This window comes from Pituophis catenifer, unplaced genomic scaffold, assembly GCF_029215685.1.
Source record: "Pituophis catenifer annectens isolate HBS135680 unplaced genomic scaffold, rPitCat1.0.hap2 SCAF_4, whole genome shotgun sequence".
NCBI classification, from domain to species: Eukaryota; Metazoa; Chordata; class Lepidosauria; order Squamata; family Colubridae; genus Pituophis; species Pituophis catenifer.
The window spans coordinates 123452307-123473776 of record NW_027256884.1 but is presented as its reverse complement, the minus strand read 5'-3'; the positions used below and the strand labels follow the sequence as shown (position 1 = coordinate 123473776).

General features: G+C 41.9%; 1 protein-coding gene across 2 annotated transcripts; it reads left to right on the top strand.

The window, feature by feature from the left end:
- Positions 1-26: 26 nt before the first annotated feature.
- Positions 27-20465, top strand: EED (embryonic ectoderm development). Of its 2 annotated transcripts, XM_070944034.1 has the most exons (12): positions 27-194; positions 3223-3375; positions 7138-7230; positions 8216-8281; positions 10510-10635; positions 11276-11357; positions 13072-13163; positions 13392-13525; positions 14912-15017; positions 15277-15435; positions 18685-18758; positions 20036-20465. In XM_070944034.1, the coding sequence occupies exons 1-12, from the start codon at positions 27-29 to the stop codon at positions 20160-20162; spliced, it is 1380 nt and encodes a 459-aa protein (XP_070800135.1). In that variant the 3' UTR covers positions 20163-20465. The 2 variants fall into 2 exon arrangements, with proteins under 2 accessions (XP_070800135.1, XP_070800136.1); XM_070944035.1 differs by lacking the exons at positions 18685-18758; positions 20036-20465 and adding an exon at positions 17981-17997 and having other exon boundaries at positions 35-194.
- The last annotated feature ends 1005 nt before the right edge of the window (positions 20466-21470 follow it).

Sequence of the window (21470 nt, the reverse complement as noted above, 5' to 3'; positions counted from 1 at the left end):
ACGGCCGGGCGCGAGGGGCGGGGAAGATGTCTGAGAGGAGGCGTGGAGCCGGCGGGAGAAACGAGGCGCCTGAAGCGGCGGCGGCGGCGGCAGCGGCAACAACGGCGACGGCGGCAACGGATATGCCGACCAAGAAGCAGAAGCTCAGCAGCGACGAGAACAGCAACCCCGGTGACCTTTCGGGAGACGAAAATGTGAGCGGCCCCCGGCGAGAAGGCAATTGAAGGGGCTTTTCGCCTTCCCGGCCTCCTTGGGGAAGGTCCAAGGTGGTCGGGGCCCAGGCCTTGCCAGTCTCCTAGCAACCATGAGGGGGGGAGGCTGGGGATAGCCCTTCAGAGAGATGTGGCTACCAACTCCTATCACTCCCCCCTCCCGCCCCAGATATGGGGATGATAAGCCAGGAGAGTGAAAAAGGGACTTCCAACTTCATTATTCCCAGCTTTGTGATGGGATTGTGGGGATGATAGGGTTGGAAAGAGAAGGTGGGACTCTAATCCCATCGTTCCCAGCCTTGTTATGTTGGCTGGGGATGATGGGGTTGGAGAGTGAAGGTGGAACTCTAATCCCATCGTTCCCAGCCTTGTTATGTTGGCTGAGAATGATAGGGCTGGAAAGAGAAGGTGGAACTGTAATCCCATCGTTCCCAGCCTTGTTATGTTGGCTGGGAATGATAGGGTTGGAAAGAGAAGGTGGAACTCTAATCCCATCGTTCCCAGCTTTGTTATGTTGGCTGGGAATGATAGGGCTGGAAAGAGAAGGTGGAACTCTAATCCCATCATTCCCAGCCTTGTTATGTTGGCTGGGAACAATAGGACTGGAAAGAGAAGGTGGAACTCTAATCCCATCATCACCAGCCTTGTTATGTTGGCTGAGAATGATAGGGCTGGAAAGAGAAGGTGGAACTGTAATCCCATCGTTCCCAGCCTTGTTATGTTGGCTGGGGATGATAGGGTTGGAAAGAGAAGGTGGGACTCTAATCCCATCGTTCCCAGCCTTGTTATGTTGGCTGGGAATGATAGGGCTGGAAAGAGAAGGTGGAACTCTAATCCCATCATTCCCAGCCTTGTTATGTTGGCTGGGAACAATAGGACTGGAAAGAGAAGGTGGAACTCTAATCCCATCATCACCAGCCTTGTTATGTTGGCTGGGAATGATAGGGCTGGAAAGAGAAGGTGGAACTCTAATCCCATCATCACCAGCCTTGTTATTATCTGGGGATGATGGGGTTGGAGAGTGAAGGTGGAACTGTAACGCCATCATTCCCAGCCTTGTTATGTTGGCTGGGAATGATAGGGTTGGAAAGAGAAGGTGGAACTATAAATCCCATCATTCCCAATTTTGTATGTTATTTGGGGATGATGGGGTTGGAGAGTGAAGGTGCAACTGTAATCCCATTACTCCCAGCTCAAATACAGGTAGTCCTCGATTTACAACAGTTCATTTAGTGACTGATCATCAAAGTTACAATGGCTCTGAAAAAAGTGACTTATAACCTCACAGTTACCTTTGCAGCATCCCCATGGTCATGTGATCAAAATTCAGATGCTCGGCATCTGGTTCATATTTATGACCTTTGCAGTGTCCTGGGGGTCATGTGATCACTTTTTGCAACCTTTTGACAAGCAAAGTCAATGGGGAAGCCATATTCACTTAACAACCGGGATACTAATTCAAAAACTGCAGTGATTCCCTTAACAAACGTGGCAGAAAAGTCGTAAAATGGGGCAAAACTCATTTACATTTCTCACTTAACATAAATTTTGGGCTCAATTCTGATTGTAAGTGGAGGACTATGTGTATTTTGATTGTGGATGTTAAAGGCAGAGTTACAGTTCCTATCATCGTTTCCATGTGTTGATTGGGGATGATGGGTCTGGAAGCACCAGTTTGAAAAGGGAATGGCTGTGCTCCCTCAGGTATATTGTAATATAATCCTCCCTTAAATTATCACCTAGGGACAATGGGCATTCCCTGGTAATAGATTTTATTTTCATAGGTAAAAAGCCTATGTTAAAATAAACTTATTGAAATAGAAAATAAACATGTCAGGGATAAGCTTCTTAATTTGCCTCTATTTTATTTTCAGAATATTCAAGCATAAAACGGTCATTCTTGAATTCAGAGGTAGCACTGGCTAGGCAGAAGGTTTCTGTCCTAGTAAGAGTTTAGCAACCCAGTCAAACCAATTTATTGGCCAATATTTAGAATAGAATAGAATAGAATAGAATAGAATAGAATAGAATAGAATAGAATAGAATAGAAAATAGAATAGAATAGAATAGAATAGAATAGAATAGAATAGAATAGAATAATAGAATAATTTTATTTCTATACCGCCCTTCTCCTGAAGGACTCAGGGTGGTGTACAGCCTATTAATAGTACAAGACAAACATCAATTAAAATAATTTAAAATTATTAAATAATTCGGCTCAATTTAAAACCCCAGAAATTTAAAACACCCAATTTAAAATTATTATGTTGATAGCCCAGCCTGGCGGAACAACAGGGTCTTGAGTGTACAGCGAAATACCCGGAGATCGGAGATCTTATGCACTTCCGGGGGCAGTTCATTCCACAGGGTTGGGGCTCCCACAGAGAAGGCCCTCCCCCTCGGTGTCACCAGCCGACATAACTTGGCCGATGGCCCCCTGAGGAGACCCTCTCTGTGGGAGCGAACTGGCCGGTGGAAGGCTATTGGTGGCAGAAGTCGGTCTCGAAGGTACCTGGGTCCTATGCCATGGAGCGCTTTAAAGGTGGTGACCAACACCTTGAATCGCACCTGGAAGACCACTGGGAGCCAGTGCAGCTCGCGCAGGAAGGGTGTCACGTGGGCACAACGAGTTGTGCCCATATTTCCTAGCAAAACCATCTATTGATTTTAATTTTAAAGCAAAGCTTGGTGCCCAGAGTCTGAAAAAGATACTGGAGCCTTAAACTTGCAACATGCCATACTGAATGTTTTATAAAATGAAACAAAAATGGCTGTTTGCAAACATGCTGTTCCCTACTGGGTTCATTATTAATTTCAGTTGTTTGTTTATAAGTGCCAGTATTATGAAGCAGGATTATAAAAGGCGAGTATTTAGTGTTTGTAGAATATTCTTAGCTAATCTATTCAGAAACTTGTGTTTTTCCAATCATTCTGGAAAATTTCTGCATTTCAGACATTGCTGTTGCTGGTTTTGGTTTGTTATGAAATCCATCTTGTTTTTTGTTTCCAGGATGATGCTGTTAGTATAGAGAGTGGTACTAACACTGAACGCCCTGACACCCCTACGAACACTCCGAATGCTCCAGGAAGGAAAAGTTGGGGGAAAGGAAAATGGAAGTCAAAGAAATGCAAATATTCATTTAAATGTGTGAACAGCCTCAAGGTATTTGCAGGCTTAAGTATTTCATGAGTTTGCTGCTGCCTGATTAAATACTATTTATTTTTTAATCAAATTTGTATGTCACAACATATTTTGATGGTTATCAAGGTACAAAAACACAATAAATGCAAAAATCCTAAAACAGGTAAAAACTCAAAACATAATGTATAGCATCAGATCTTGCCAAAGCTCTCTTGAAAAGCTCCATATTCAGCTCTTTTCTGGATGAAAGGCAATCTTGGAAACAAATGAATCTTCAACAGAAGGTCAGCCTTATCACCACAAAACAGGGCTTCGATTCCCCCATACCTCCTTAAAATGGATACTGGTCCAACTTGGTAGAAAGCTGCTCACTCCCAAAATTAGGAAAATCGTTAAAAAAAATTAATGCACTTGTAGTGCATTCTCTTTGTGAGATAAGATTGTTCAAGATATATCCTCCAAGTATTAGTTATACCACATTATTGTTACATTTTCAGAAAATCCATCTCTTCATCGTTTTTAAAAAATATCTTTGTTACAAGTTCAGATGCACCTTATTGTTATGGGAGGTATACCTAGATATAACTGGAACAACAGGAAATTGTATTTTAGCTGTTGACAGGAAATTGAAGGGTGCACTTTCTTTTTGGGGAATGGCTAAGAACAGCAGCTGAACATTATAACTTGGGTTTCCTTCATGACATTCTTAGAGAGGACTAGAAACATAGCCCTCATACTCAGTACAGAAGCTATAGCAATTGTTTTTATTTTGGATAAAAGATATTTAATTGAAACAGATTCTGGAGTTGCTTCTAGACTCAATTGTTGAATTCAGCCTCTGCTCTTTTAGCCTCTTTTTTTTTTTCTAAACCTTTCCTTCCTGTTCCTAAAATGCTGCCTAAGAGTTTTATATATTAAAATGCCCTAAAGATGTCCTTGTCTCTCTGGCATTTCAGGAACATAATCTATAGAGTTTGCAATTGGCTCACCACTGCTGTTCTTCAGGATGCTTTTCTTTGTCCCAAGAAAGGCTGCTGCCTTTGTATCCCCATAGTTGTCTTTCATCCAAATGCTGATAGCCCTTGACTTACGACCACAATTGAAACCAGAATTTTTGTTGCTAAACAAAGTGGTTGTTAAGTGAGTTGCACCCAATTGTATGACCTTTCTTGTTAGGGCTGTTAAGCACATCCCTGAAATTAAGTGAATCGGTTGCTTGTTCAGCAAATCTAGCTTCCCTTACTGAATGTCATTTTATTATTTATTTATTTATTATTGAATTTCTATACTGCCCTTCTCCCTGAGGACTCAGGGCGGTGTACAGCCAGAATTAAAAAACATGCAGTACAAATATTAAAAAACAATTAAAAGATATATAAATTTGGCCCAATTAAAACTCACTACCAATTAAAACATTTAAAAATTTCTTCTTAAGCCAGCCCGGCTTGCTTGAAAAAATGGGTTTTAAGGGCACGACGGAAGGCACTGAGGTCTTGGATTCTCCTTATCTCTGAGGGCAACTGATTCCAGAGGGTAGGTGCCCCCACAGAGAAGGCCCTCCCCCTGGGGGTCACCAGCCTACACTGTTTGGCTGATGGCACCCCGAGGAGGCCCTCTCTGTGGGAGCGCACGGGTTGATGGGAGGTCGTCGGTAGCAGCAGGCGGTCTCAAAGATAGCTAGGCCCTATGCCATGGAGCGCTTTAAAGGTGATAACCAACACCTTGAAGCGCACCCGGAAGACCACCGGGAGCCAGTGCAGCTCGCACAGGAGCGGTGTTACATGGGAGCGCCATGCTGCTCCCATCACTACCCGCGCTGCTGCATTCTGGACCAGTTGGAGCCTCCGGGTGCCCTTCAAGGGGAGCCCCATGTAGAGAGCGTTGCAGTAGTCCAGGCGAGAGGTAACAAGGGCATGAGTGACTGTGCACAGGGAATCCCGATCAAGAAAGGGCCGCAACTGGCGAATCAGGCGAACCTGACAAAAGGTCCCCCTGGTTACAGCCGTCAGATGTTCCTCCAAGGACAGCTGCATGTCCAGGAGGACTCCCAGATTGTGAGCCCTCTCTGTGGGGGCCAACGACTCGCCCCCAATAGTCAGTGATGGAGTCAACTGACTGTATCGGGATGCCGGGAGCCACAGCCACTCAGTCTTGGAAGGGTTGAGCCTGAGTCTGTTCCTCCCCATCCAGATCCGCACAGCCTCCAGGCACTGGGACATCACTTCAAGGGCATCGTTGGGGTGGCCTGGGGTGGCGATGTACAGCTGGGTGTCATCAGCGTACTGATGGTATCTCACCCCAAAGCCACGGATGATCTCGCCCAGCGGCTTCACATAAATGTTGAACAGAAGGGGCGAGAGGACCGATCCCTGTGGCACTCCACAAATGAGAGGCCTCAAGGTCGACCTCTGCCCCCCTGCCAACACAAACTGCAACCGGTCGGAGAGAAAGGAGGAGAACCACCGTAACACGGTGCCTCCCACCCCCAACTCTTCCAGCCAGTGCAGCATGATACCATGGTCGATGGTATCAAAAGCCGCTGAGAGGTCTAACAGGACCAGAACAGAGGAGCAACCCCTGTCCCGAGCCCTCCAGAGATCATCAACCAACGCGACCAATGCCGTTTCCGTGCTGTGCCCAGACCTGAAACCCGACTGGAAAGTCATGACTCCAGGATGCTGAAACCATCATAAATACATGCTGGTTACCAAGCGCCTGAATTTTGGTCACATGACTGGGTGATGCTGTCATGATTGTTAAGTGCAAGGACACTTACATACAAAAATGTAAGTCTTTTTTTCAGTGCCACTATAACTTTAAACAGTCACTAAATGCATGCTTGTAAGTCGAGGACTGCTTAGCTGCTGAACCAAGTCCCAAAATTCTGGGAGTTGAAGTCCACAAGTCTTAAAGCTGCCAAGTTTGAAGACCTCTGGTCTAGGAGGAAGGTATCTAGTGTTCTGATAATACCACCTCTCCATTTTAACACTTTGGGGAAGGGGTCACAAGTTTTTACTTGGGTAGATTAGTCATTTTGTAACTATATGGCGTTCAGTATTATTTGTGGGCATGCTGTATCCTTTCTATTATTGACCCTTATTTAAAAAAAAGGTTAGAAAATGAATTTCAGTCACTAAGTGATATGGTTTTAAAGTGCGACGTCCTGGTTGCTGTCATAACCCATTGACCATGCAGGTCGTTAAGGGAGGTCCCCATGTGACTGGAGTCTTGTAGAAGCAGGCCAGCGGGTAAGAGCTGTGGATGGAAGGGCAGGGTGGATGAGTGAGTACTGCAGGTAGACGTTACTCCTGTGGCGGGCAAGGATGGGCAATAAGTGTGGGAAGGCGGTGGGAGCAGTTATAGAGCAAGGATGGGCAGAAGTGTACTATGGAGTATGAAGTCCCCGGGATCCCGTACTCCATAGTGGGGCTTCTTGGGAGAAAATGAAGTAGGAGAAACTTACAGGATTTTGTGGGAAGCCGACAGGAAAGGTCACAAATGGTAGGTATGTGACCGCAGCTTACGGCAGTGACATAATTGCAAGCCAGGCACCCAAGCGCCTGGACCATGACTCTGGGAACATTGCGATGGCCGGAACTCCAAGGACTGGTCGTAAGTCCCCCTTGTTCAGCACTGTCATAGTTTTGAAGGGTTCCTGAAAAATGGTCCTAACTCGACTACCTGTACAATAATTTTGTTAAGCCTGTTTATGTCCCTTCTGAGCTTGTTTTAATGCTGGATGAAATGCTATGGTTTGAACTTGACTTGCGGTTTCCTTTTCAGGAGGATCACAGTCAACCATTATTTGGGGTGCAGTTTAATTGGCACAGCAAGGAAGGCGATCCCCTGGTATTTGCCACTGTTGGCAGCAACCGAGTGAGTAGCTTCTTAAAACTTGCCTTGGGCATCTTTCTTTCCAATACAATAGATTATCTGTAGTTTAGTGAGGAACTTAAGTTGTACTTGAGTACTCTCTGAATTGAATTGTTTGCTTGCAGATGTTTCATTACTCAACTAGATAACATCAGCAGCAAACCCCACACTCACTTGCAGTAATGTTGTTACCTGGTTGGGTAATGAAACATCTGCAAGCAAACAACCAAGCTCAGAGAGCACAACAAACTCCACAAACTTCCTTTCTTCTTGACTTCCTGAGGGTCTGCTGTCCCACTTTTGAAAGTTATAGAGTGCCGTTTTCGGAAAAGTTGAACAGTGCCTTTGAATTTATGAGTTGACTCTTGGAACTTGTGATGAATTGAGACAGCAGGGAACAAAGCTGGCAGTGGTTTCTGACTGCAGCCTACCGAGTGTGCCTCCGAAGCATAGGCTTTTGAATGAAAAGCAGTGGACTTTGTTCCACTGGGGATATGGGGAGCAGAGAATTTCACCAGAGTTTAAAAATGCAGCCTAAGCTGATTGAATTGTGACTTGTTATTTATTTGTATCCCATCTTTTAAAATTAGTTTTACAAGCAATTCAAGGCAGAAAATGCATCTCGTATCTTAACCGATGGATCAAACTGACTGTCTTGTTCTGTGTTTTTTTTATTACACTGTATGATATAATTTTGCAGCAGGAGGAACATAGGTTCGCTTGGCTCCCCCAAGACTTATATTGTATTTGTTGTTAAACACACACATCTATAGGCACATAGATATTCAAGGTTACATTGATAGATCTGAGCAGATCTGCAACAGGTGAAATAGATTATGGCTGGATAAATACATTGTGGGCCTATTTAAATTAAGCTATTTGTGTACCTTTTCTTTCCTTCCTGCTGCTAAGAAAAGTTACCTTTGAAGTTTTCAACTTTGGTATGGAAGGGCGTAGCTTTAACCTCTTGTGTTTTGTCCATCTGCAGGTAACTTTATATGAATGCCATTCCCAAGGAGAAATACGGTTATTGCAATCCTATGTGGATGCTGATGTATCCTTCATTACATACGTTTCTAGAATTGTTTTCAGGGAGGCATCATATTTCTCTTTTTTTAACTAGGCCATGTCACAAAATAAAAAAAAATTCTCCAGAGGGGGTGAAATAAAACGATGCTCTGTCCTATGGGATGTTGGATCTTACTGCTTATTAGTCCCAACTGCATAATGATGTCTGTTTTCTTTCCCCCTTTTATTCCCTTTTCTCATTTCTCCCTGACACATGGTTTCCTTTGCATATGTTGCAGTTTCAAAGGGATTGACAGCATCACTGTAGTTTTCTGCTATGGTCTCTTAGGGTGGTTTTGAGCACATCACATTTCCTGAACCTGCCTGGAAGAACGGGTTATTTCATAAGGTTCTGTAGTAGTAATAAGGGCTTGTAAACAATAAGAAATATGCTATCAATTGTTCTATATTCAAGATGCTATTTAAGTATTTTGAATGCTTTGCCAAAATATTTCTTTTACTCGGAGGAAATCATCTACCTAATTAAGAGTATTGCTGGAAAAAAAGTAAATGTTGATATATGTGTGTGTGTGTGATTACAAATGGTCCTAACCAGTGGTGAAGTCCAAATTTTTTTACTACCGGTTCTGTGGGCTTGGTTTGGTGGGCATGGTGTGGCTTGGTGGGCATGGCTTGGTGGGTGTGGCAGGGGAAGGATATTGCAAAATCTCCATTCCCACCCCACTCTGGAGCCAGCCAGAGGTGGTATTTGCCGGTTTTCTAAACTACTCAAAAATTCCACTACCGGTTCGCCAGAACCTGCTGGATTTCATCCCTGGTCCTAACTATTTTGTGTAGTACTTCTTATGTTGTTTCTTCCTTAAAGTTCTTTTTGTTTTATCTCCTCTGGCTGCTTTTTTTTTTTTTTTTGGACTTACCTTAGTGATGGTTATTTTATTTTTTTTTTAAGAAAAAAGTACTTTACTCAGGAACCTGTCTGAAATGTTATAGGGCCATGATGGTGAACCTATGGCACGCGTGCCACAGGTGGCACGCAGAACCCTCTCTGTGGACACGCCAGCTGTCGCCCCAGCCCAGCTTCACTGTGAATGCACGCGCACCTCCTGCTGGCTAGCTGCCGTGCATGCGGGGGGGGGGGCAGATGTGCAGAGGGGTGCAGGTTGGTACAGGAAGGTTTCCAGGCTCAAGGGTGTGGGGGGCCTTGCATGGCGCTCCCATACCCTATTTTGGCTTCCAGGTTGGTACAGGCTTTCCAGGCCCAAAATGGGGAATGGCGGGATGGGGTGCAAGAACAGGGGGCGGGGGGGGCGGGGCCCATGCACGGGGGATGCGTGTGCATGCACTGGGGTGGGGCGCATGCACGGGGAACACTTGCATCGCATTTTGGGGGTTCGGGCACATGCATGTGCATTCACGCACACACACACTTTGGGCACTCGGCACCAAAAAGATTAGCCATCACTTCTATAGGGTTTCCTGCTTGGGCATAGGGTTGGCCTGGAAGACAGAGATCCCTTCCAACTCTGGTATTCCGTGGGGAGTTACTGTGCCAGGTGTAATTGTGGGAGCTTAAGTCCCGCACACCAATATCCCAAATTGGGAAAGGTTGGCATAAAAGCTAATATAGTAGATTGGAGTATGTGATGAACCCCTTCTGTATTTCAGAGTCCTGAGAATGTAAGCACGGCTAGTAGGAGCTATAGTTAAGAACAGGATAAGGACTGCGATTTAGAGAAACGGGTTTCAGAAGGATTGAAATGACACCCAGGGAACAGTTTAATAGCTGTTTTGCAATTTCTAGCAATCCTTTCACTCATTTTCCAGCCTCTGCTGCCTCCAGATTTTATCCATTCCTTTGACCTCATATGAACTCCTCTGCCTCCTCTTTTAGCTCCCTGGAATAGCCTTCTCCATCTGGTGTCCTCGCATCAAATCAGTAACTATGCAGGGAATTTATGGGAATTGTTCTCCAGAAACATCTGGAGAGAATTAAGCTAGAGAAAGCTGCTGCAAAGCTGTGGGCTGTTAATATTTTAATGGCTGCTGCACATATTGAACATAATCGTCCCTTGGCTCGTAACTGATTTTTATGTCAAATGGCAAATCATTTGTGCGAACGACTGAAGGAATAAACTATCACTAACATACTTTTTAAGCTGCCACTTTTCCCAAATGAGTTTCTTAAAGCATTTTTTTATCCCTGTCAGTGGAAAGTTCGTAGTTGTGTGTATTGCACTTAACTACATACTTCAGGCAGATGAAAACTTTTATACTTGTGCGTGGACTTACGACAGCAATACAAGCCATCCTCTTCTGGCAGTGGCTGGCTCCCGAGGCATTATTCGAATAATTAACCCCATTACGATGCAGTGTATAAAGGTGAGTTGATCCCAGAGATAAATATGAGGTTCAAATATTGTCTCTGGCCTCTTAGTAGAAAATATGTAGGGTGAGATGGGGACCAGAGAGGTCATGCTTTACCATGCAAGAGGTTGAAGTTCAGCCTCTCCAGGAAAATCTGTGAAATAATCCTGCCTTAAACCATTCAAGATTAACTACAGATAGTCCTTGAGTTACAACCATAATGAAGACGTCACAGTCATAATTTGTGATAGTCACCCCCATGATTGACACTATTTTATACCTTTTTTGAGGCGCTGGTAAAGTGACTGCCACAATCATAAAGCGAACCAATGGTTTACTATGGGCCATTTTTGCTGAAACCGGAAGTAAGTACTGGTTCTCGGTGAAACATTAGTAAGATGTCATGTGACTGGGATGCTGCAAACAACTGTAAATTCAGGCCTATTGGTTGGTGTCCAATGTCATGTGACTGGGTGGGCTGGCCATTGGAACTTCAGAGCCAGGTCGTAAGTATCCCCAGGGAAATCTGCCATAACTTTGAACGGTCACAAATCAAGGACTGCCTGTACTGGACTAGTTGCATCAGAACTCTGGGATGGGATAAGGCAGGCTTGTGTGTTGCCACAAGGAAACTAATCTCTGAATTTTATTGCAGCACTATGTGGGCCACGGAAATGCAATAAATGAATTGAAATTTCACCCGAGGGATCCAAATCTTCTCTTGTCTGTTAGCAAAGGTAGGAGAATAAATTCCTTTTAACAGTTTTTATGAGTAATATACTGTATTCGTGGCCTTTTTTTGTACCAGCAAGAAGGAGAACAAGGTTGGCTGTGAAATTAACAAAGCATCATATTAAAAAGTTATAAAACTTTAATGGTGGATAGAGAGTATTAGAAAAAGCATACTCTCCATTGTTTTATAGAGTGCTGCTAAGAGAGAGATTTATTATTGGCTAGATAGAACTTGAGAAAACGGAATAGCCAGTTGTAACAAAACATTGGTTAAGGATTTTCAAGAACAGTGTGAAATTAGTTTAATCTAATAAAAGATTGTATTGCAAGATTATTGGGCACCTCATTGTTTAAAAATGAAATTGACTGCCAGGTTCATTATACTAAAAGCGTAAAAAGGGCCTGGTGGCTCAGCAGACTGATAGCATTGTGATTAACACCAGCTGTCTGCAATTACTGTAAGTTCGAATCTTACCAGGCTCAAGGTTGACTCAGCCTTCCATCCTTTCTAAGGTAGGTAAATTGAGGACCCAGTTTGTGGGGGCAATAAGCTGACTTTGTATAAATATACAAAAGTATGAAGGCTATTGCTTAACGCATTGTAAGCCGCCCTGAGTCCCCGGAGAAGGGCGGCATATAAATCAATTTTTTTTAAAAAAATGGAGGAATTCTTTCTGATTTGGCATAGATATTTCCCACTTCTACTTTGTTCTGGTTTAATACCCCTTTCTATCAGCAGTACAAAGATCAGCAACATTTAAAGACAATTTGAAATCTATCAATGTACAAAGAAGGTGGATTTCCTGATCACAAGGCACAAGAAAACAGTATTATCCTTTAATGTTCATGATTTTGTTCCCTACTGTGAGCTATGGTCAGACTATGGTTTATTACGCAAACATGATATTCTAAGGCTGCACAGCTTGTAAAAGAGAAAAGGCCACATTGATAAATGAAAAATCACTATGAGCCACAGGAGAATGAATATCTGGCGCTCAAATCACCTGTTTGGTGGCTAGGGTAATGGCAGTAGTGCTGGGGCTGGCAGTGGTAGGGCCTAGACTAGAGGTATAAGAAGCACTCATTGGTGCATCTTTGGGGATGGCAGTGAATTTATTGATTTATTTAAAACCATTAGTAGGCCACATGTTCTGCAAGGCTATTCCAAATGCTGCTTATTTACATTTTTCTAGGAAGCAGGGACACCACTGAGGGATGCTGGGATTTGTATTCAGCAATATCAGGAAAGCTGTCAGTTGCTGTCCTTTAGGCTAGTGAAATAAGATAGGCTTGAACTATAGCCTTGAACCTTGTGTGGTTGCAGCAAATGTTACATTTTTTTTTCCAAAGTAAAACTTGGAATTATTGAAAAGCTTGCTTTATTTCAGAGAGAGAGCAGATGCTTTCTTTTTGTAGCTGCATTGAAAATTTATACCACTGAAGATTTTTTCTTTAGAAGTAAGTTATGGTTATTAAATAAGCCTGAAGAGACACCCCTCCCCCTTCTCTGTTAGATGGAAGCTCTTTGGCAGCCTAGATGCTTGAAATCTCATGTGATATCTGGGCCTATTTCTTTTCATTAAGCATTTATATCTCTCTGGCATCTCTAACTAACCTTTGATGTAGTTCACTATAATATATAGTTATAAATGAGGAATATGTTAATGGTGAGTTACATATGGATGACACAATCTAATCTGGTTTCTTGTATTTTACTAGATCATGCACTCCGATTGTGGAACATTCAGACTGACACTTTGGTTGCGATATTTGGAGGGGTCGAAGGACACAGAGATGAAGTTTTAAGTGCAGTAAGTCCAATACTATTATGTAGTTTGAGAAACCCTTTGGAAATCATCTTGACTTTGATTTTTGTACTGAAATTAAACTTTATAAACTTGAGAAAACTTAAACAATTACGAACACTTTGTGATAAGGTTCATTTGGAGATGGGAGCATTTTCTGGGGTGTTGTCTTGCTTTGCTTTGAATATTGGATGCAAAACTTAAAAGCTGTGCCTTGGTGTGTTTTGCATACAGGATTATGATCTGCTTGGTGAGAAGATAATGTCCTGTGGCATGGATCACTCTCTAAAGCTCTGGCGAATCAATTCAAAGAGAATGATAAATGCCATCAAAGAATCCTATGAGTACAATCCCAATAAAACGAATAGGTAAGAAACAGTCCTGATCCCAGTGTTATACTTCCCTTTTGAGTCTAAAAGTCTCCTTATGAAATCATGTATCCTCCAATCTACAACTGGTAAATGCATGGATTTAGAAACGGGTTAATCTCAAAACTGAGAGTTTGGGCCTAGATTAGGAGTAGGGACACCCAGGTTCTTATCCATTGTCAGTCACAAAAGTACATTGGTTGGATCTGGACCAATCACTGCCTCTCTGTCTTACAGGGTTGTTTTTTGAGGGGGACGAAAACTCTGGATTTATACTACTATACGACCATCATGTGCATAGGATTCCGACTTTTGCACCTGTATTTCATTTTATTGGGTTATGTAAGACTTGCTTTATAGAATTTTATAAAAGTGCCCTTTACTGAAACACTGAAAGGGTAAAGCTTTATAAATCAATATCAGCATTAAAAACCAATAACGTGTTTTTGTTTTCATACTTTTGTTTAACACTTAAATCAATTCCTAAGCTCACACATGAAAGGAAACTGTATTCCATACATAAATACACGGACATCATGCTGTTGCCTTTGGAGGCAAGCAGTATTACGCAGACAGAAAAGGAGTAAGAAGTAGTAAAAAAAATAAGAAGAAAAAAAAGGGGGGGGGGAGACAATAGACTAATGTTATTTTACAATACCGTTCATTATGTCTCTCCAGGCCTTTTTGTCATTTCCAAGTATCCTTATATCTACCACGTATTTTTTTTACCTTTTGTTTTTTAAAGTCCTTAATCTCTTCCTGAGGATCACTTAAGTATTCCATTGCTAGTGCATTCAACTTACTTACATGTTTCTTATTACATACTAGTTTTCTTAGATATCCCAAAAATTAGAATAGCTTCACTGAACCTGGGGCATAAGAGGAATTGTACCAATGTTTGTTTTTAGACTCACAATACGTTACAGGTAGTTCTTGACTTATGGCCACAATTGAGCCCATCATTTTTGTTGCTAAGCAAAAAGGTTGTTAAGTGAGTTTTACCCCATTTTACATCTTCCTTGCCACAGTTGTTAAGTGAATCACTGCAGTTGAGAAGTTAGTAACACGGTTGCTAAGGGAATCCTTCCCCATTGACTTTATCGGAAGGTGGTCACATGATCCCGGGACACTGCAACCGGAGTTTTGATCCAGTGATCACTGGGATGCTGCAACGATTGTAAGGGTGAAAGTCCCTTTCTTACAGTGCCATTGTAACTTCGAACAGTCACTAAACGAACTGTTGTAAGTCGAGGATTACCTGTATTTATATATTGTGTTTAATCAGAGACCAATAATTGTATTTAAACATACCAGTAATGGTTGCATTCAGTGCAGGCCTCTTCTCCCAATTTTTCCTGTTTTTTCATGTCTCCCTTTTCTCCGCAGGCCCTTTGTTTCTCAAAAGATTCATTTCCCTGACTTCTCTACAAGAGATATACATAGAAATTATGTAGACTGTGTGCGATGGCTGGGTGATCTGATCCTTTCCAAGGTATTTCTTTCATCTTAAAATTACTTTTTTTTGTTTCCATTATCTGTGTTTTGATTTCTAGAAGGCAGCTTAAAAATAGGTTACTGTCTGAGGTAAATAAATTGTAGAGTATAGATCTATGCCCTGTTGCTAGTTCTTTCCAAAATAAAACACAGTTGTTAATATATGTTAAACATTTCATATTAACTGCAGTTTGGGTTAGTGAGAACATTTTTGTCACTAATATTGCTTTTTTATTTTTTTCTATTTCTCTCTGCAGTCCTGTGAAAATGCCATTGTATGTTGGAAACCTGGCAAAATGGAAGACAACATAGATAAAATTAAGCCCAGCGAGTCTAATGTGACTATTTTAGGGCGATTTGATTATAGCCAATGTGATATTTGGTATATGAGGTTTTCTATGGATTTCTGGCAAAAGGTAAAAACCATATACGGTTGAGCAGTAGAATAATACAGGTAGTCCTCAACTTGCGACCACAATTGAGCCCAACATTTCTGTTGCTAAGTGAAACATTTGTTAAGTGAGTTTTGCCCCACTTTAAGACCTTTCTTGCCACGGTTGTTAAGTGAATCATTGCACTTGTTAAGTTGGCAACACGGTGGTTGCATGAATCTGGCTTCCCCATTGATTTTGTTGGTCAGAAAATCACATGACCCTGGGACATTGCAGCCGTCATAAATACGAATCAGTTGCCAAGTGACTGAATTTTGATTATGTGACCATGGAGATGCTGCAATGGTCATAAGTGTGAAAAACATTTATAAGTCACTATTTCCAGTGCTGTTGTAACTGAACGGTTGCTAAACAAACTGTTGTAAGTCGAGGACCACCTGTATAAGGAGTAACCCGGGGCTTTAATTGAATGTAAGGTACTGTGAAGCACCTTGAGTGTATGAAGGGTTCATCGGGATTGAACAGCCCATCTGTGTATAGGAATTAATATTGAACAGGAAAATTCAGGGTGAGTGACTTGAGTCAATCAACTGTAACACGCATGTAATATGACAGACTTTTTAGGTTTTTGAGTCTGTCATGATTACATGGTGCTCTGTGGGCTTCATTACTGAATGCCTCTGGGTGATACGGGTGAACGAGAAACTGAAGGTAGTCTTCCGGTTATGATGATTATTGGGACTGGGACATCACATGACCGCTTCACATAGCAGTGGAAATCCAGGCCGTCCTAGTTGCCATCATAACCCTGAGATGCACATGTTAAGTGGAAAGCAGTGAGAGCCACAGGTAAGGAACACTGGGTATGAGAGGCCAGGCACGGGCCAAATGCGAGTTGCAGGGGGTAGTGTTTGAATCTCATTGATGTAATAGCAATAGCACTTAGACTTATATACCGCTTCGCAATGCTTTACAGCCCTCTCTGAGCGGTTTACAGAGTCAGCCTGTTGCCCCCAACAATCTGGCTCCTCATTTTACCGACCTCGGAAGGATGGAAGGCTGAATCAGCCTTGAGCCTGGTGAGATTCGAACTGCCAAATTGCAGTCAGCCGGCAGTCAGCAGAAGGAGCCTTCAGTAATGCAGTCTAACCTCTGCGCCACCAGAGCTCTTCGGATGATTTTTCTGGGAAATGGGGAAAGCAATTCAGGTGTTCAAAATAATATCGGCAATGGAATGAGAACAGTAAGTCAACAGAGTGGATATCCCAAAGAAGCAACTTAGAACTAAGGAGAAATTACCTGACAGTTAGAACAATTAATCAGTGGAACAACTTGCCTCCAGAAGTTGTGAATGCTCCAACACTGGAAGTTTTTAAGAAGATGTTGGATAACCATTTGTCTGAAGTGGTATAGGGTTTCCTACCTAAGCAGGGGGTTGGACTAGAAGACCTCCAAGGTCCCTTCCATCTCTGTTATTCTGTTGTCTGCTTTTTCAAGAGGCAACTGGACAAAGACAACAGATAATTCAGTCAGACTTCATTCTCGCCAGTCAGCAATGCTTGCTGTTGTGCCAATACTGTGTTTCCCATGTATTTCTAAAGTGAAGAATTCAGTCTCTTGGATGACTATAAGTATTTCCACTATGGAAAAGAAAGCTTAGTACAGAACATTTTCACGACTGGGGAATGGAATTTTTCTGGAACGAAGAATGCTAGAGGTTTCCAGTTTTTTTTTTTTTAAAGAACACACACAGTGTAAATGGTTTCTGCAGTTGGGAATCTACACATGTTCTTAATAGAGAACATGCTTGGCTGTAGCAAGCGATGACCTTATTAGTACACGATGACCTACTTTTAAATAGCTGAAGCCTTTGAATCAGCCTTGACAAGTTTCTACAGCTTTGGCAACATTTTTTATAAGTGGTTTGCAATTGCTTCATTCGTAGGACGAGAGTGATGGACCCAGAGTCACCCAGCCAGTTTCCATGCCTAAGGCAGATCTAGAACTTGGGCTTCCTCATTCCTAGTCCAGTGCCTGAACCACTAGACCAAACTGCCTCTGTAACTTAACTGTATATTCACACCCCAAAAGTGGTGTTAATTACAATGGCTTCTTCATTTTACAGACTCTTACCCAATCTGGCGTGTTACAGCTGTGTTAAGCTACAATTTCAAGGCGATAGTCTACACTTTTGGAGATCACTGAACAGGGGAAGGGTGACCTATGTTGTAAATCAGAGATCCAGGCTTTTGCTCTGTGCGAAGATGTCTCTCTCGCTTTCACAGAGAGCTTTATTTTTTATACAGTTTTTACAGGCAGACAAAAAGGCAGGACAGTGTTCTAATTGGTAGAAACTATTCACCCCCCTCTCAAGATGCCATCTTCTGAAGGTGAGATAATGCAGATCAAAGCCAAAATGAGATCATAGAGCATGAGCTAAGGCAGTGTGCTGCTCTTAGCCTGGCACTACGACCTTTGACCTACCTCTACAGACCTAAACCACAATGTGTAGGGTTTTGTGAATTACTTCTGTTAAAAATGTTCAGCGGTACAAAATATTTCATTATAGCCTTACTAGAGAAGAAGGGACATCACCAGGATAAACTTCATTTGTACAGGTAGTCCTCAACAATCACAGTTGAGCCCAACATTTCTGTTGTTAAGTGAGACAGTTTTTAAGTAAGTTTTTTCCCATTTTACAATCTTTCACTATTCAGTGAATCACTGCAGTTGTTAAATTAGCAGTACGAGTTTGAAGTGAATCTGGCCTTCCCATTGGCTATGTCAGAAGGTCGCGAAAGGTGATCACATGACCCCAGGACACTGCAACTGCCATAAATACATGCAAATTTTGATCACGTGACCATGGAGAGGCCATAACAGTTATATGGACAATGGTCATAAGTCACTTTTTTCAGTGCTGCTATACCTTTGATCACTAAATAAAAGGTGGTAAGTTGAGAATTACCTATACATTACTAAACCATAGTTCAGGACCATGGAGAAAGCCATTTTTCTAAAATGCTTACAAATGTGGAGTGATGATTCTATTACTAAAATTAGTACACAGCTTGAACAATTTATTTGGGGCAGGAATTAAGCTCCAGGCATTTATTGAGTTGCCTGAGTAGGAAGGGTTTGAATATATGTTCGTTGAAGTAAATATGAATTACAACATCTCTGTAACCCAAAGTAGTAGGCTGCAATATTGAACATTTTAGATCCTTTGATCCTTGTGTCCGTGGTACAGGATTGAGTACATGTATCTTCCAGATGCTGGCATTGGGCAATCAAGTTGGGAAACTTTACGTATGGGACTTAGAAGTAGAAGATCCACATAAAGCAAAGTAAGCATAAATAAATCTTTGATACTGTTCCAGTTCTTGTAAGCACTGTGAAACATGCACATATACCTTTTAAAATGTGATGTTTAAAATTGTAGTTGGAAACATGGATAGTTTTAATTGGTATGCCTTTTGTTCAACAATGAGGGGAGGTTGCCACTATAAACTGGGATATAGGTACCTACTTGAACCCCTTAATGACTTACGTATGATCTCACTTTTATTTCCGATTAAGAATGTACAGTAAACCCTCATTGTAATGCAGGGGTGTTAACTCAAGGCCCATGGGATGCTTAGATCTGGCCCATGGGGCCACCCTGGAAACAGCAAAGGTGCCTCTGCCAGCAAAAATGGAGCTTGGGAGGGCTACCTGCGGCCGGCCCTCCTGAGCTTCATTTTCACTGGCAGAGGGTTGCAGGAGGCCGTTGCAACTAAAAACAGAGCTCAGGAGCCCGTTTTCGCTGGCAGAGCGCTCATGCCACCACAGGCATCTCTGACATGAGTGACATCAAGCCGGCCACGCCTCCCCCCAAGGTCAAACAACCCTGATGTGACCCGCAAATGAAATTGAGTTTGACACCCTTATTTTAATGAGTTAACTGAGGGAAACCCTGTCTCTTAAAGCAGGGTACCATTAAATTTAAATAGTTTTACTTATGCATATGTAAAATGGGAATGAGATTTTGTCCACGTGATTTTTCACCTTTTATATGTGCTTAAATTAGTGAATGGGCTTCATGAATGCATGGGAGCATACAGTATATTGACACATTTTGGCTACTGCATCTGAATTTCTAAACAAGTATTTGACAGATAAAAATCAGCACTTCATGATTTTCTAATATGCCTGTAACAAATTAAGGATTTCCACAACCTGAACCGTTATAGACAGCATAGATTTAACTGATATAACCCCCTCATGGTCATTTACCAGAGCATACCTTTATCACAATTCCAAAAATTTAAGCCTAGATTAGAGTTTACATGCAATAACATGGTAGAAGTATTTTCCCCCTTCTTTCTTCCATCAGCTTTTTTTTTAGCCTGGAGAAATATTTCTTTTTGAACGAATCCATGTGTTTAATCTGAAGTTATTAAACCAGGATCCACTTTTTCAAATTCATTAAATCTTGATTTATTTTATGTTTGGGCATAGTATTCTGTGAGGTTGTGGGAAGATGACTTCTTAAAATGAAGTTTAAAACATTTAGCTCCTTTTCTACATTGTCCAAGATGCTTTCTTCCTTTCAAAGAAACGTAATACTTAATTTCTTTAATAGGTGCACAACTCTTACTCATCCAAAGTGTGCTGCTGCTATTCGACAAACCAGCTTTAGCAGAGATAGTAGTATCCTTATAGCTGTGTGTGATGATGCCAGCATCTGGCGCTGGGACCGACTTCGATAAATTACGGCTTCCTGAGACTTATGCTGCTTTTTTGCCATAATAATTTCTCACCTGCTGATACTGTAAACGCTTTCAGAGTAATCTTTCCTTGCCTCTGTCAACAGCTGAACTTAGAGATGTTTACATTTGATTCGGTAGCATTGTCCTTTTAAAAAAAAATACTGCTTTTTTAATAAAAAAATATTTTTGTACATTTGAAAAATTTATTTTACTTTTGGTGTTTGAAAGCTGGAGAACTTCCTCTGTATTAAATAGATATTTGCTATTTTGTATATTTGTGAATTAAAAGACAAGCAGATAAAAGTTTGTGCATGTGAGAGAGACAGGTTTGATAAGATAAAGAGAACATTTTATGTAGGATTCTACAGGTGAAACTCGAAAAATTAGAATATCGTGCAAAAGTTCATTTATTTCAGTAATGAAACTTAAAAGGTGAAACTAATATATGAGATAGACTCATTACATGCAAAGCGAGATAGTTTAAGCCTTGATTTGTCATACTTTTGATGATTATGGCTTACAGCTCATGAAAACCCCAAATTCACAATCTCAGAAAATTAGAATATTGTGGAAAGGTTCAATATTCTAGGCTCAAAGTGTCCCACTCTAATCAGCTACTTAAGCCATAACACCTGCAAAGGGTTCCTGAGCCTTTAAATGGTCTCTCAGTCTGGTTCAGTAGGAATCACAATCATGGGAAAGACTGCTGACCTGACAGTTGTGCAGAAAACCATCATTGACACCCTCCATAAGGAGGGAAAGCCTCAAAAGGTAATTGCAAAAGAAGTTGGATGTTCCCAAAGTATGCTATCAAAGCACATTAATAGAAAGTTATGTGGAAAGGAAAAGTGTGGAAGAAAAAGGTGCACAAGCAGCAGAGATGACCACAGCCTGGAGAGGATTGTCAGGAAAAGGCTATTCAAAAGTGTTGGGGACTTTCACAAGGAATGGACTGAGGCTGGAGTCAATGCATCAAGAGCCACCACACACAGACGGATCCTGGACATGGGCTTCAAATGTCGTATTCCTCTTGTCAGGCCGCTCCTGAACAACAAACAATGTCAGAAGCATCTTACCTGGGCTAAAGAAAAAAAGAACTGGTCTGTTGCTCAGTGGTCCAAAGTCCTCTTTTCTGATGAGAGCAACTTTTGCATCTCATTTGGAAACCAAGGACCCAGAGTCTGGAGGACAAATGGAGAGGCACACACTGCAATATGCTTGAAATCCAGTGTGAAGTTTCCATAGTCTCTGTTGATTTGGGGAGCCATGTCATCTGCTGGTGTTGGCCCACTATGCTTCATTAAGTCC

Bases quoted from the DNA above. Each gene is read 5' to 3' on its own strand.
- EED (XM_070944034.1), top strand. From the start codon at position 27: ATGTCTGAGAGGAGGCGTGGAGCCGGCGGGAGAAACGAGGCGCCTGAA. The intron at 8,282-10,509 runs GTATCCTTCATT...TACATACTTCAG, and splicing joins AATCCTATGTGGATGCTGAT to GCAGATGAAAACTTTTATAC. The intron at 13,526-14,911 runs GTAAGAAACAGT...TTTTCTCCGCAG, and splicing joins AATCCCAATAAAACGAATAG to GCCCTTTGTTTCTCAAAAGA.